General features: G+C 44.2%; 1 protein-coding gene across 2 annotated transcripts in view; it reads right to left on the reverse strand.

Annotated features, from left to right (window-relative positions):
- PTPRA (protein tyrosine phosphatase, receptor type A) overlaps nucleotides 1-11,664 on the reverse strand; it is an 87,907-nt gene extending 76,243 nt beyond the window's left edge. The window contains exon 1 of one of the 2 annotated variants that reach the window (XM_008639866.2): nucleotides 11,527-11,664. Coding sequence is in view for 1 of the 2 variants with exons in the window: in XM_017742413.1 (XP_017597902.1) it covers nucleotides 11,527-11,544 (18 nt within the window). In the remaining variant the exon portion in view is untranslated. The remainder of the gene's footprint in view (nucleotides 1-11,526) is intronic. The other variant, XM_017742413.1, reaches the window with a different exon arrangement.
- Nucleotides 11,665-12,370: the final 706 nt, after the last annotated feature.

The following is a 12,370-nucleotide window of genomic DNA, read 5'->3' on the forward strand; positions in this document are numbered from 1 at the left end:
CCATGCCAGAGGGCAGGGTTAGATGGGATATTGGGAAGAAACCCTGAGAGGGTGGGGAGGCCCTGGCACAGGTTGCCCAGAGAAGCTGTGGCTGCCCCATCCCTGGAATGTTCAAGGAAAGGTTGGATGGGGCTTGGAACAGCCTGGGATAGTGGAAGGTGTTTGGTAGAGTTTGGAACTGGATGGTCTTTAAGGTCCATTCCCATCCAAGCCATTCTGTGATTCTGCAACTGGAGCCACCTCATGTCCATGCCCAGGACAAATGGAAACAGGAGCAGCTGTGGCTGCAGCCCCGAGACCACTCTGACCTCGGGTGTTGATGATCCCTTAACCCAAGGCCCTTTGATTTACCCCTGCTCACAAGTTCTCCTCTCCCACATGAAAGGTGTCCAGAGCAAGCCAGAGGCAGCAGTACCACTCAGGGAAGAGCTCCAGCTTCCTTCCAGGCACTCAGGCTGGAGAAATGAAAAGGACTTAAAGCAGATGACAGAGTTGTTAAAAGATGATCCTTTGGTCTTAGTGGCTTGGTGTTTTTAAGCCGTGTGGGATTCAACCCTCCTCAAACAACTCTGGTGACACAGAAATCACAAGAAGCCTGTGTCTCTTTGAGGGACAGTGCAGTATTTTTCCTAATCAAAATATTGTTATTGAGCTGATAAAATACTGATCAAGAGATAACCTCATTTTCTCCCACTCAATCCTTCCCCACTGCCACTGGGGCTCATGCTGGCATATGTTATTTTCATGCAGGCAGAAGGTAACGATAGGAAAGCAATTACTGGGTAACATTTTTTTTTTTTAATATAGTAAAATATTTATGAGCAATTTAATTTTTTTCACGTCTGGTTGCTCCATGCACTGAGCCTACAACTCTACCACATCGTGGATGAGATGCTTTTTCACAATAGACTGCAATCCAGACAGCAGAACCTCCCAAAATCAGCACTGATGGACAGCGTGGTTGGTAACTGCGTCCTTTGGAACAGAATCCTATGAGAATCCCAGAATGTTTTGGGTGGGAAGGACCTTAAAGCTCATTCAGTCCCACCCCCTGCCATGGGCAGGGACACCTTCCACCATCCCAGGTTGCTCCAAGCCCCATCCAGCCTGGCCTTGGACACTTTCAGGGATGGGGCAGCCACAGCTTCACTGGGCAACCTCTCCTTCTGCTTTTTTAAGGGATTGATGGATTCGAAACCAACATGAAAACAGATTTTTTTCCAAAATATTTTATCACTAATCCCTGGATCTGGACCACAAGTTTCTCTCTGCTCTAAAAATGCAAAATTATCAGATTCAGTTAAGCAAAACATAGAAACTATTACACATGAGGGAAATTTCAGTATAAACCTTTTAAAGTTGTGTTAAGTGACAAGGAGGAGGTTGCTGACTCAAGGTATGTGAATATGGTGACCATAAACATCAGACCATGAGGTGTCCAACATGGGGACAATTTTTTGAAAGAGAAACTGAAGCTCAGCTCCTGTAGGTGTTTAAATTTCAGGTGGGGGGGTTTCTACAGTAAAAAAAGAATATTCCAAATATTCAATGTACAAAATTGACTTGGGTGAACGCTGCACTACTCAGGCTCCATGAAGAGATAAAAGTTTCATTTTTATCCTTAGAATCAGAGAACCATTAAGGTTGGAAAAGCCCTCTGAGATCACTGAGCCCACTGTTCCCCCAGCAGCGCCACATCCACACAGCTTTTAAATCCCCAGGGCTGGACCACCCTTTCCATAAAGGAATTTTCCTAATATCCAATCTATCCCTTCCTTGAGCCACTGCCCGTCATGTGTCCCTTTGAGAAGCTATTTCAACCCAACTCTCCCCACAAGCCTCATAAAAGGATTTCACTGCAACAAATGCCACTGCAAAGAACAAGAATGACTTAAAAATCCAAATAAAGCTCTTTTTTTTTTTTTTAAACCATGTAATTGCAAATAACAAACATATCTGTGGTTTACAGAGGAGGCAATAAATTCAAGCTACAGTCACAAATCAGACCAGAAAAAGATACTTAAGTCATTCAATCCACCACCCTGGGATGGCTGTGGCCCCATGGGATTCTGCTCAGTTTTTGTGAAAGACTTGGAGTTCTGAATAGAGGAAGTACGACACGAAGAGCTCTCTCAGAAGTGTTTTTTTTGATTCTTATAAAATGAAGCCAGCCCTCTGGTGCTTCCTGAGCGCAGCCTCGTCGGTCTGGCTGGAGAAAAGCAAATGGTCTTTAGCAAATAAGCTTTTTATGTGTGAGAGGAGCACATCATACATGAAAAGGAAGTTTGAATCCTGGTAGAATGGTTGTGAGTGTTTCTTCTGTAACCACCCCATGGTGGCCGTGACATTTTAGATTCTAGAAAAAGGGACAGGCATCTAAAATCTTTTTTAAATCACAGAATGGTTTGGGTTGGAAGGGACCTTAAAGCTCATCCAGTTCCGCCCTCTGCCGTGGGCAGGGACACCTCCCACTATCCCAGGCTGCTCCAAGCCCTGCCCAACCTGGCCTGAAACACCTTTAAACTTTAAATTCATGCAAAAAGATGCATTTTGAGCCATTAGGAAGCCGAGGTCCCCAGAGTTTTAACTTCCTCGCTGATTCTTCTGCTCTCACCAGACACTGAAGAATAAAAAAAAAAAAAGCCAAACTATTTTTTCATTTTTCATTGAGCTGTACCCCTCAACCAATGCATGAGGTGCCTATTTCCATAGCTTTGGTGAGCAGAAGTATTTTAGGAATGGTCACTAAACAAAACAAGTTGAGGGTTTGGGTGTTGCAGTGGTTTGGGGTTTTAATTTCTGGGGTTTTTTTGTATTTTGAGGACAAGAACAAATGACCTCAAGTTGCACCATGGGAGGTTTAGATCGGATATGAGGGAAAATTCCTCCATGGAAGGGGTTGTCCAGCTCTGGCACAGGCTACCCAGGGCAGTGGTGGATTTATCACTCTTGGAGGGATTTAAAAGCCAAGTGGATGTGGCATTAGGGGACATGGTTTAGTGGTAACCTTGGCAGTGCTGGGTTAAGGGTTGGATTCAATGATCTTAAAGGTATTTTCCAACCCAAACAATTATATAATTCTGTAATTCTATGAAGGAAAAAAGCCCTATAACCACAAAGCCATGAACTCTGCACTAGTTTCCACTGTGTTTCCAGAATACATGTCCAAAAAGACGCATTTGGGGTGAATTAAAGACATTTTGCCAGAGATGAGTTTGAACAAATACACGGTGAGTAGCTCTGTCCTTCAGCTGAAGTCCAGCTGCATGTAAATCTGTACAGACAGGTCTGGTTTCAGAGCAAGTCCATCCATTAGGAGTCTCATGACTTTCCAACACATTGTAAGCAGGAGAAAACCCAAAAATTTGACTGAATGAGCTTTTTCAGTGATCTGGGCTGTAGCTGGAGCCATCTCCCCACACCACAGATGTGACAGCACCACAATAGAATGAATAATTCTCGTAACTCCCTCCGTACCCAAGGACAGCACTCAGAGCCTAAATTAGGAACACGAAAACTATTAACATGACCAATTAACCTCCGCCCCACCCTCCCAGCACCACATAAAAGCCGACGTAACAATCCCCAAGATAACATTGTGTGTCAGAAATATCACACACAGGAATACAGCAGTGGCAGCGCTTGTTTCCTGGCCTGGGAAAGCTGCTATAATTGTAGTGCATTGTGCTCCTGGAGGATTTTGAGTTGGAAGTTGGTTGACAACAGTCCTGGTTTGCTGGAATTTCCTATCAGGCTCCTAAAACTTTTTGGGTTCCCCAAGCAACACCGTGTCAAGGTGCTGTTCTGAGTTCTGGACATGTGGTTCAGAAAATTTTCTTGGTAGAAATAAATCAAGATCATCCCAGGGATATAAAAGCTGGATGCGGAGAAAACAAGCAAATTGAGTAGAATTTGTGTGTTTGGGATTTTTGATGCATATTTCATTGCTAAGGGAACTTAAACCAAAATCATCTTCGTTTTTGGAGGCCCTCCAGCTGAGTCAAGAGCACAGATATTTGGGAGATCATCTCATTTTAAGGAATTTCTCCATGGAAAAGGTTGTAAGCATTGTAGGGGGCTGCCCAGAGAGGTGGTGGACCCCCCATCCCTGGAGGTGCCCAAGGAATGACTGGATGTGGCACTCAGTGCTCCGGTCTGGGTGACAAGGTGGAGACTGGTCACAAGTTGGACTCAATGATCTTGGAGATCTTTTCCAACCCAAATGATTCTGTGATTTTTTGTTCATTCAGCTATTACATTACACATAATTCAGAGGTTTGGATCTCCAACCTGACCAGCCTCCCAGGAAATCCCTCAAACTCCCAGAAACCACCACACTCTCTTCACACAGGTCCTCAGTCCATGGCATTCTCCCCTCCTGGTGGAAGCCATCCTTGCAAGCAAAATTCTTCCAAGTAATCCCCCACACCTTTCTAGAGAATTTAAAGTGCCCAGATGACAAATGTGAGGAGTGTAAAGGATTCCTCTCTTCCAGGAAATCCCAAAGGATGTGGCACCTGACAAACCCATGGAATTTTGAAGTCCTGTCTTTATAGAGAGGTTTTATCTCAATGAAGCCTTCTCCAGTCAGTATTTCCAGGTCCCACCAACACCAGCTTTTAGCTCTAAGTGCTTTTCTACCAAGGCCAGACAAGGTTAAAAGCAACACCTTCACTCATTTTGGTACTTTCCAGTTAAAATGAACAGATTTCAGTGACCCAAACAGACAATGCTGGAGAAGGGCTTCTCCAAAATGAAAACATTTTTGATGTCCCCAGCAATGCCAAAAGCTGTTGGCATCTTAATTTTATCCTTGTGGTGACCTGTTGGCTTAGGCCTTGCCTCAGTTTCATCCTCACTTTCTCTCCATGAAAAGCAACGATTTCTACTTCAATCCTCCCTTACTTAAGATCTTTTGTAAGTTATCTAGAGCATTTCATTTTGGGGCTGTTTCCTTTAAAGTTGGAATTTTTCCCCCTCCGCTGTGATGCCGGTTGTTTGTTTGCTGAGGACCCCACAAGGCAAGAGGAAGTGCAGCCTCCCGGGAATTTTTCAAGGGTGAAGCTCAACACCATCCAGGCCCCAAACAATAAATACCTCCCTCATTAGTATGCTGAGCCACATTAGTTCTGCTGCTCACAGAGCCAGAGCATCAAAGTGGGGCTGAATCTTCAATTTCACAGTTTGCAACGTGATGCATCAGATATTCCCGGGGCTCTGGGCACCGACGGGATTCACAAAGAGTTTGAGGCGTGTGAGGTGCTGCTGGTAAATCTGCTAATGCCTGTGAAAGAGGCAGCACGTGCCTCTGAGAGAAGGAGGATGAAGTCATCCTACATTAAATCGGGGTTAAGGCAGCGGAAGGGCGAAGTGACTGCCCAGCATCACACTCGAGGCTTTGGTAATACCATGACCTCAGCTGAGGAGTTGGCATCATCCTAAAAATCAAACATGGATTACCTAAGAAGTAAATTTACACTGCAGAAATTTGCATCAACTCTGGGAAGTCTCATGGTCTCTCCACTCAACCTCCCCACTGCTACTCAGTTTTCACAGAGTTTGCAAGATTTGAAGATTTGGAAGATTCTCAAACATGGCTGGAATTGCTCAGAGGTTCTGAAGGTTATTTGGGATGGAGGGGCTGATAAATGCAGACTGTCCTGTTACTGCTCTCCTGTCTTTAGGAAGTGAGTTTTAAGAACACAATACATTACTCATCATTGTAAGAAAACTGACAACTGTCATGGCTGCAGTTGTACCTGTACTTATCAAATATCAGCATTTCAGCTGATTTTTGCACGGAGAACTCTTTGTCCCTATTGAAAATAGTATTCCCTAAAGAAGACTACATTAGCACTGATGATTACATCAGAGTAAGACCAACCAAGGCCAGGGAATGCTTCACTGTATTAAAAGTCGTAGCAAAAAGGTGTCACAAATGGCAAGAGCCTCCCAGATACTCCAGTTGGCAGCAGGATTCCTCAATGCATGTGTAGCATTATGGCTTTAGAGGCTTTGGAGGCATTGCACAGATTAATCACACAAAGTAATGATCTCACAGTGAAGGGCTGAGCTGGAATTAGAGAGATTTATGCTCAGGTCCCAGCTCTCTAAGTTCTCACCCCTGGGGAAGTCGTATCAACTCCTGCATCTCGCCTCCCCTTCCCACAAAACCTCCTTTGAATTACTGATTGCAGAACCTGAGTGAAGATGCCAGAGGGAAAGACCATTCCAAAGGCTTTTTAAAAATTATTATTTTTTCCTTAATACCTGCTGTGAGGCACTGTCTTGTTTAATTCATGATTCTCTGAAGAAAGATTTGCCATCTTAAGGGAATAAAACCAAGTCTGCATTATCTTTTTAAAAACATCACGTGTTTCTACTACTGCTGAAGTCTAGGCCTCAACAAAACACTCACATGGACCTATCAAAAAATGTGCAGTGCAATTTCAGGTAATAATGAGTTTGATGGGATGTGGTTACAACGTGTTTGAAGACCCAAAGTTTGGGTCAGGCAAAATTATGAAGTTAGCAGAGCATTTTTTGACCTAAATTCCCACAGGAACAGAAGGGCACAGCAAGAAATACTGTCCCACAAAACTTTGTGTATTTTGTCACTCCCACTGCTGAATACCTCAAGACTTTGGTTCTTCTGGAGTCAAAAGTTAGGCTCTTCCTTTAATTTCCCAAGCTCACATCACAGAAAATAAGACATTTAACTGTCGTGATGAATTTCTACGCCTGTTACTCCACACCAGCTCACCTGCAACCCCTTGAACATCCAACCTCTGGCATTTCTTTGGTCACATCCCAATTCCTTTATAAACCAAAGAGATATCCAAGATTTCTTGGAATGTGGCTTCTTCCCATCGCCCAAGACACAAAATGCAGGCCAGGGTTTGGTGAGGATGGGAAGAAAAGGGAAAGCATGTGGGTGGAAAAAAACCAATGAAGTTCAGTCATGTACAGAATTTTTTTTTTTTGGGGGGGGGTTGGGTTTTTTTTTTGTTTTGTTTTTTAATTGACACTCAAAACTTCTATGAAGAATTTGCCGTGAGACAATAACTGTGTCTTGGTGGTGACATCTGTGCCATGCACAGCCCAACAGCCAGAGGTGACAGTCACACCTCCAGACATCTCCAACCACAGCAACCAAACCTTCCTGCCCACACTCCACCTGAAATTGCACTGGGAGGCCTCAGAAATCCCACAGGATTCCAACCAATCTCCAGCTGCCTTCAAAGCATAATTAACTGCAATTGCCTTTTTGATTTTATCTCCATTTTCTCAGGTTCTGGGCAATTTGGGAAAGCTCTCTGTGTACCTACAGGTAAGAATGCACACCAGTGCATGCATCTACTTGTCTGGAGCTACCAACTTCCCAGTGGATCTGCTCTTCTCAGGGCCTCCTCAGAGAATGAAACTTAGGGAAGAAGCCCATCCTTTGGGAAATTCTCCTTCTTATCCTGTATAGTTACCGATAAAAAGATTTCTGTTCCTGCTGGTGATATGAGCTCAAATCAAGGGAGTGTTCAAGCTCAGCTTGGCTCCACTAGGCTCAAGCTCCTTGCTTCCCACAAGGTTTTCTGACAAATTGCTCTCACAGGGATTTTAAAAAAAGATGCTGACCTGGCCCTTGCAGTAAGAAAGAGACTTTCCTTCCTTCTCTGCATTAATTTTATAGTTTCCCAAAAAAAACAGGAAGAAGGGATTCAGAGAAAGCAATGGGGAACCTGTACAGGAAAAAAAAGGGGAAAGTCTGACCTGGGTCAAGGAGTAATTGATACTCCAGGCTACAGCTTCGTCCATTTTCAAAGAATCATAGAATCAGGGAATGGTTTCAGGGAATCCCCAGGCTGGATGGGGCTTGGAGAAACCTGGTCTAGTAGAGGATGTCCCTGTGTTGGAAGTAGATGGTCTCTAAGGTTCCTTCCAACCCAAGCCATTCCATGATTCTATGAGAATTCTTGCCCCTGAAGGGAAGGTTCAGCACTAGTTTCATTCAAAAATACAGACTGGGTGTAGTCAACGGGTTGGAGAAATCCATCCAAAAAATTAGAGAGCTGTTTCAATCTGAAAAACTTTCCTAGTCAGTGGAAAATTCAGCTTTGCTAGAAAGTCAGCTGGAAGTTTCCGAGCCAGTCCAGGCAGGGGTTTGCCTGTACACCCCAAGGAGAAAGGCCAAGAACGAGGCATCCGAACACAGCCCTGCCAAAACCTCCCTGGTTTTACCATCCAGAGCTCACATCCAGACCTCCTGTCCTGCTGTTCGCACTGCACACGGAAGGGTTTCCAAGAAATGTTTGTTGGCAGCAATCCCAAAAAACCCAGCTTCCGAACCGCTGTGGGAGCAGAGGTGGCTTCTTTGCGGATTTTGAAAGCTGAATTTCCAAAGAAATTCCAGCATTTTTGAACAAGGCCCTTGATTATCCTAAGCAAAAATATTTCTGTGAGCCTAAGGAAGGGCTGGTGGTCGAAGGACCTGAGGAAGATGATCCTGCCCACATTCCTATATTGTTATTCCAAGTTTTGCACAGCGTTGGGGTTGCTTCCCCCCTACCTTTCCCGTAAACCTGCTGGGATCATAAAAACAGTTATGATGGAAAAAACTGCGTGAACCCAGGTTTTAGAAGGAATTTCTTGACTATGAGAGTGGTGAGGCCCTGGCACAGGCTGCCCAGACAAGCTGTGACTGCCCTTGGATCCCTGGAAGTGTCCAAGGCCAGGCTGGATGGGGCTTGGAGCAGCCTGGGATGGTGGAAGGTGTCCCTGTGCATGGCAGGGGAGTTGGAATGAAATGGTCTTGAAGGTCCCTTCCAACCCAAATATTCTATGATTCTATGTCCCTGCTCGTGGCAGGGGGGCTGGAATGAGATGACCTTTAAAGGTCCCTTCCAACCCAAGTATTCTACAATTCCCACTCATACCCTCTGGGACAGATGGCAGGTGTTTGGTAGTGGGTCTGTTCCCACCTCCCACCCTCCTTCCCCTCCTCCAGTAATGCATTTTAAATCAATTTTGATATGAGACCGCTGTGACCTCTACTCAGAGGTGCCACCAGACCTGGGAGCACTATGATGTCTGTGATCCCAAGGTTTTCAGTTGCACAAGCAAAACCTTTTGGGATATAATCAACATTTCAGAGCTAAATTCTGAAGCATTCTCACCTGTGCTCTGCAAACAGAGGCTCCCTGGTCTGCCAGCACTACTACTACTACTACGTCTGAGCTGGAATAAACGTGTGACATTGCAGAAATGGCTGACAAAAAGAGGACAGTAACTTGTGACAAGTGAATGTGACCCATGCAAACAAAGCCCAGAAATCTAGTGATACATCTGAGTGGGCAGATTTGTATGGGCTTCATGCATCACTTTTCCCCCACATAATCTGAATCTGAATGCTCTGGCCCTGTGACACAAATCAGGAAGTGACAGATAATGAAACACAAGCAGAAAAGGGTGCACAAGCCCTTCCAGCTCCCATCAGCTATTTCATAACCCCTGTTTTAGACAGAGAAAAAACACCCAGCCCAAAATGTCTTTCCAGTAGCCTACAGGAGTCAAGAGGTTCCTGGTACAATGGACACCTCTGACACTCCAGATCCTACCTAGAATCCCACACTATCTGAGGCAGCTGAACAAGCCCCATGACCTCAGTGTGGACCTTGCTGTTTATTCCCAAAGGGCTCTGCTCAAGAAGCTGCTGTTTTAATCCAAATTTTAATCTGATTTTGCTGCAAAAGGAAGGTGCTGAGGGACTATTTCACTTCAGCCACCAGAGTCACATCCACATGGGGCTTCGTCATGCAAGACAAACCACTCACACACAAGCAATTTTGTGGGGACCATTTCACCTGGCCAGTCACAGCACCGGCCACGGTGATCAGCCCACAGCCACTCCTCTTCATGTGGCTCCACACACATCCTGCCAATCCCAGCAGCTTCAGGATTCCAGCTGGCCACTGAATTCTAACCCCAAACAGCTCAGAAGCCCTGAAAGGCACATCCAAGCTCCTGCTTCTCTAAAAAATCCTTTTCTTATACCAGCAAAAACTGAAAAACAAATGGAGTTTAGGCTATTAACGTTTACACTGAGCATCATACATGATTTTTTTCTGAGGCTTCAGTCTCATTGAACTTACTTCTTAATGGGATCAGATATGGAAAAGAAGGCACCAAAGAGAAAGTCTTTCTCCTAAGACAGTTGGCCCTTCTCAGTAAATTAAAATCAGAGGCTATCCTGATCTGGAAGGGACCCACAAGGATCATCCCCATCCAACTCCTGGTCCTGCACAGGACAACCCTAATTACTGGGATTCATTCAGCTGTTGACCTCAATAGGAGTTTTCCCCAAATCAAAACGTAAGCAAAAAAACAAAAGGCTTAAAAATGCACGAAGCAAAACACAACATAAAATTCAGTGAAGCACAGAGAGGAACACACACAAACAGATCTGAAACTCACTGCTAAATATCACACAGATTCCAAGGGAAGGATTTAGTCAACCCTAAAAGTTAGGGCTGGCTTCAGTTTGGCACCGAGGTATCAAATCAGATTTGCAATGAGTTCAAAGAATTTTTATATGAAACCATAAATTGGCCATGTTTGTGAAGCAGGCAGTGTCGGCAGGACGCTGTGTGGAAGCTTTAAGGAAATATCAAACCACAAATACAAACTACTTCTCCAGACAGGGTGAACCTGTGAAAGCCACAGCAACAAGAAATGCTTTAGGAAAAGACCTTGTTTATACAAATCCCCAGGTTCCACACGCACATCTCCCTTTGCTACTCCAGCAGCACCATCCCAGCACTGAATCCACCTGGGTTGGAACGAGTCCTTTGAAACACCCCACAAGAAATCTTACAGTAGGGTTTTTATTTTTAATTTTTAAAAGCATTCCTCACTCTTTTCCACAGGTCAGACCACGGGAAGAACTTCGACCAGAAAAAATTCCCACAAACTCCCCGATGGATGTTGAGTTTTAATTCACCAATGTCCTGAGTAATGCTCCTTCTTACTCCATGGCCTTCCTTTCCTCAAAAAGACTCTGGGCTTTTTCTTTCTCCCTCCTCAATAAATCACTCATGCAAGAATTCTGTGCCCACCTGCACCAAAGTAAGCATATATTTCAGTCTAATACAAATTCAGTACATTTTAGTCTAAGACTGGTTTGTGTAGACAAGAGGAAGAAACTGAAGAAGAGCCCTCTCCAAAAGAGCACAAAAATTGATGCCCAAACTCTATACACCTCACAACACAAGAAGTTTCAAAAATGAAAGATTCTTTCAAGTAAATGAAGAGAAAACACTGGATTTATCCAAGTTTGCACCAATACAAAGCCAACACCCCCCCAGTGTGAGAAGACCGCGTTCATTAGGATTGAACAAAGGAATGAGAGAGCGCAGGTTTCTCCGTGTAGGATCGAGGGATGCGAATCCATGAGGAAGCTGTACACCCTGGAACCTCCGAAGGCTACACCAGCACCACCTCCACACCCCAAACACCCCATCCATGCCTCTGCTGTACCTTGAAAGGGACGTTCATTCACCTCTTCGCCTCCCCAACGTGATGGCCAAAGCTTCTTCCGAATAATACCAAAACAGGAGGATGAGGAGCACACAATCAATCCTTGTTAAGGCTGATGATTATTCTCGATGCACCCTGGAAGAGAGGAACACGCAGTGAGTGGCTTGTGCCAAGATGAGTGAGTCCTTTCACACGGATCAGCCACATTAAACAAACAGCCTTTTTCTGCTTGGGTTTTGTTGTGGATGACTGGGATTGTCCAACTAAACTGAGACTGTCCCAGCCACTTACGGAGTCCCCATGTAGAGTAAGTTTATCCAAGTATTCCAAGCTCACATGGAGAAACACCAGCCTGCAGAAGACATGGAGATGGTTAAGAGGAAGACTGAAGACCACAGCTCAAGTTTCGCGGAATAACCCAAGTTTGCATACCCTGTTAATACACCAGGAGCTAAAGGATAATTAATTAAAAAAATTAAGATAATTTAAAATAATTAAATAATAACAATAAATTTATCCAAGTATTCCAAGCTCACATGGAGAAACACCAGCCTGCAGAAGACATGGAGATGGTTAAGAGGAAGACTGAAGACCACAGCTCAAGTTTCGCGGAATAACCCAAGTTTGCATACCCTGTTAATACACCAGGAGCTAAAGGATAATTAATTAAAAAAATTAAGATAATTTAAAATAATTAAATAATAAATAAATCAAATAATTAAATAAATAATTAAAAAATTAATCCTAAATTGTTCTGTTCCCCAGACAGGACAACAAGGATCATACATCACTTGGCCTGAAGCTGGAAAGATCTCCTTTTAAGCAAGATTTTACATCCAAATCT

The sequence above is a fragment of the Corvus brachyrhynchos genome, unplaced genomic scaffold, assembly GCF_000691975.1.
Source record: "Corvus brachyrhynchos isolate BGI_N302 unplaced genomic scaffold, ASM69197v1 scaffold166, whole genome shotgun sequence".
Lineage (NCBI taxonomy): Eukaryota > Metazoa > Chordata > Aves > Passeriformes > Corvidae > Corvus > Corvus brachyrhynchos.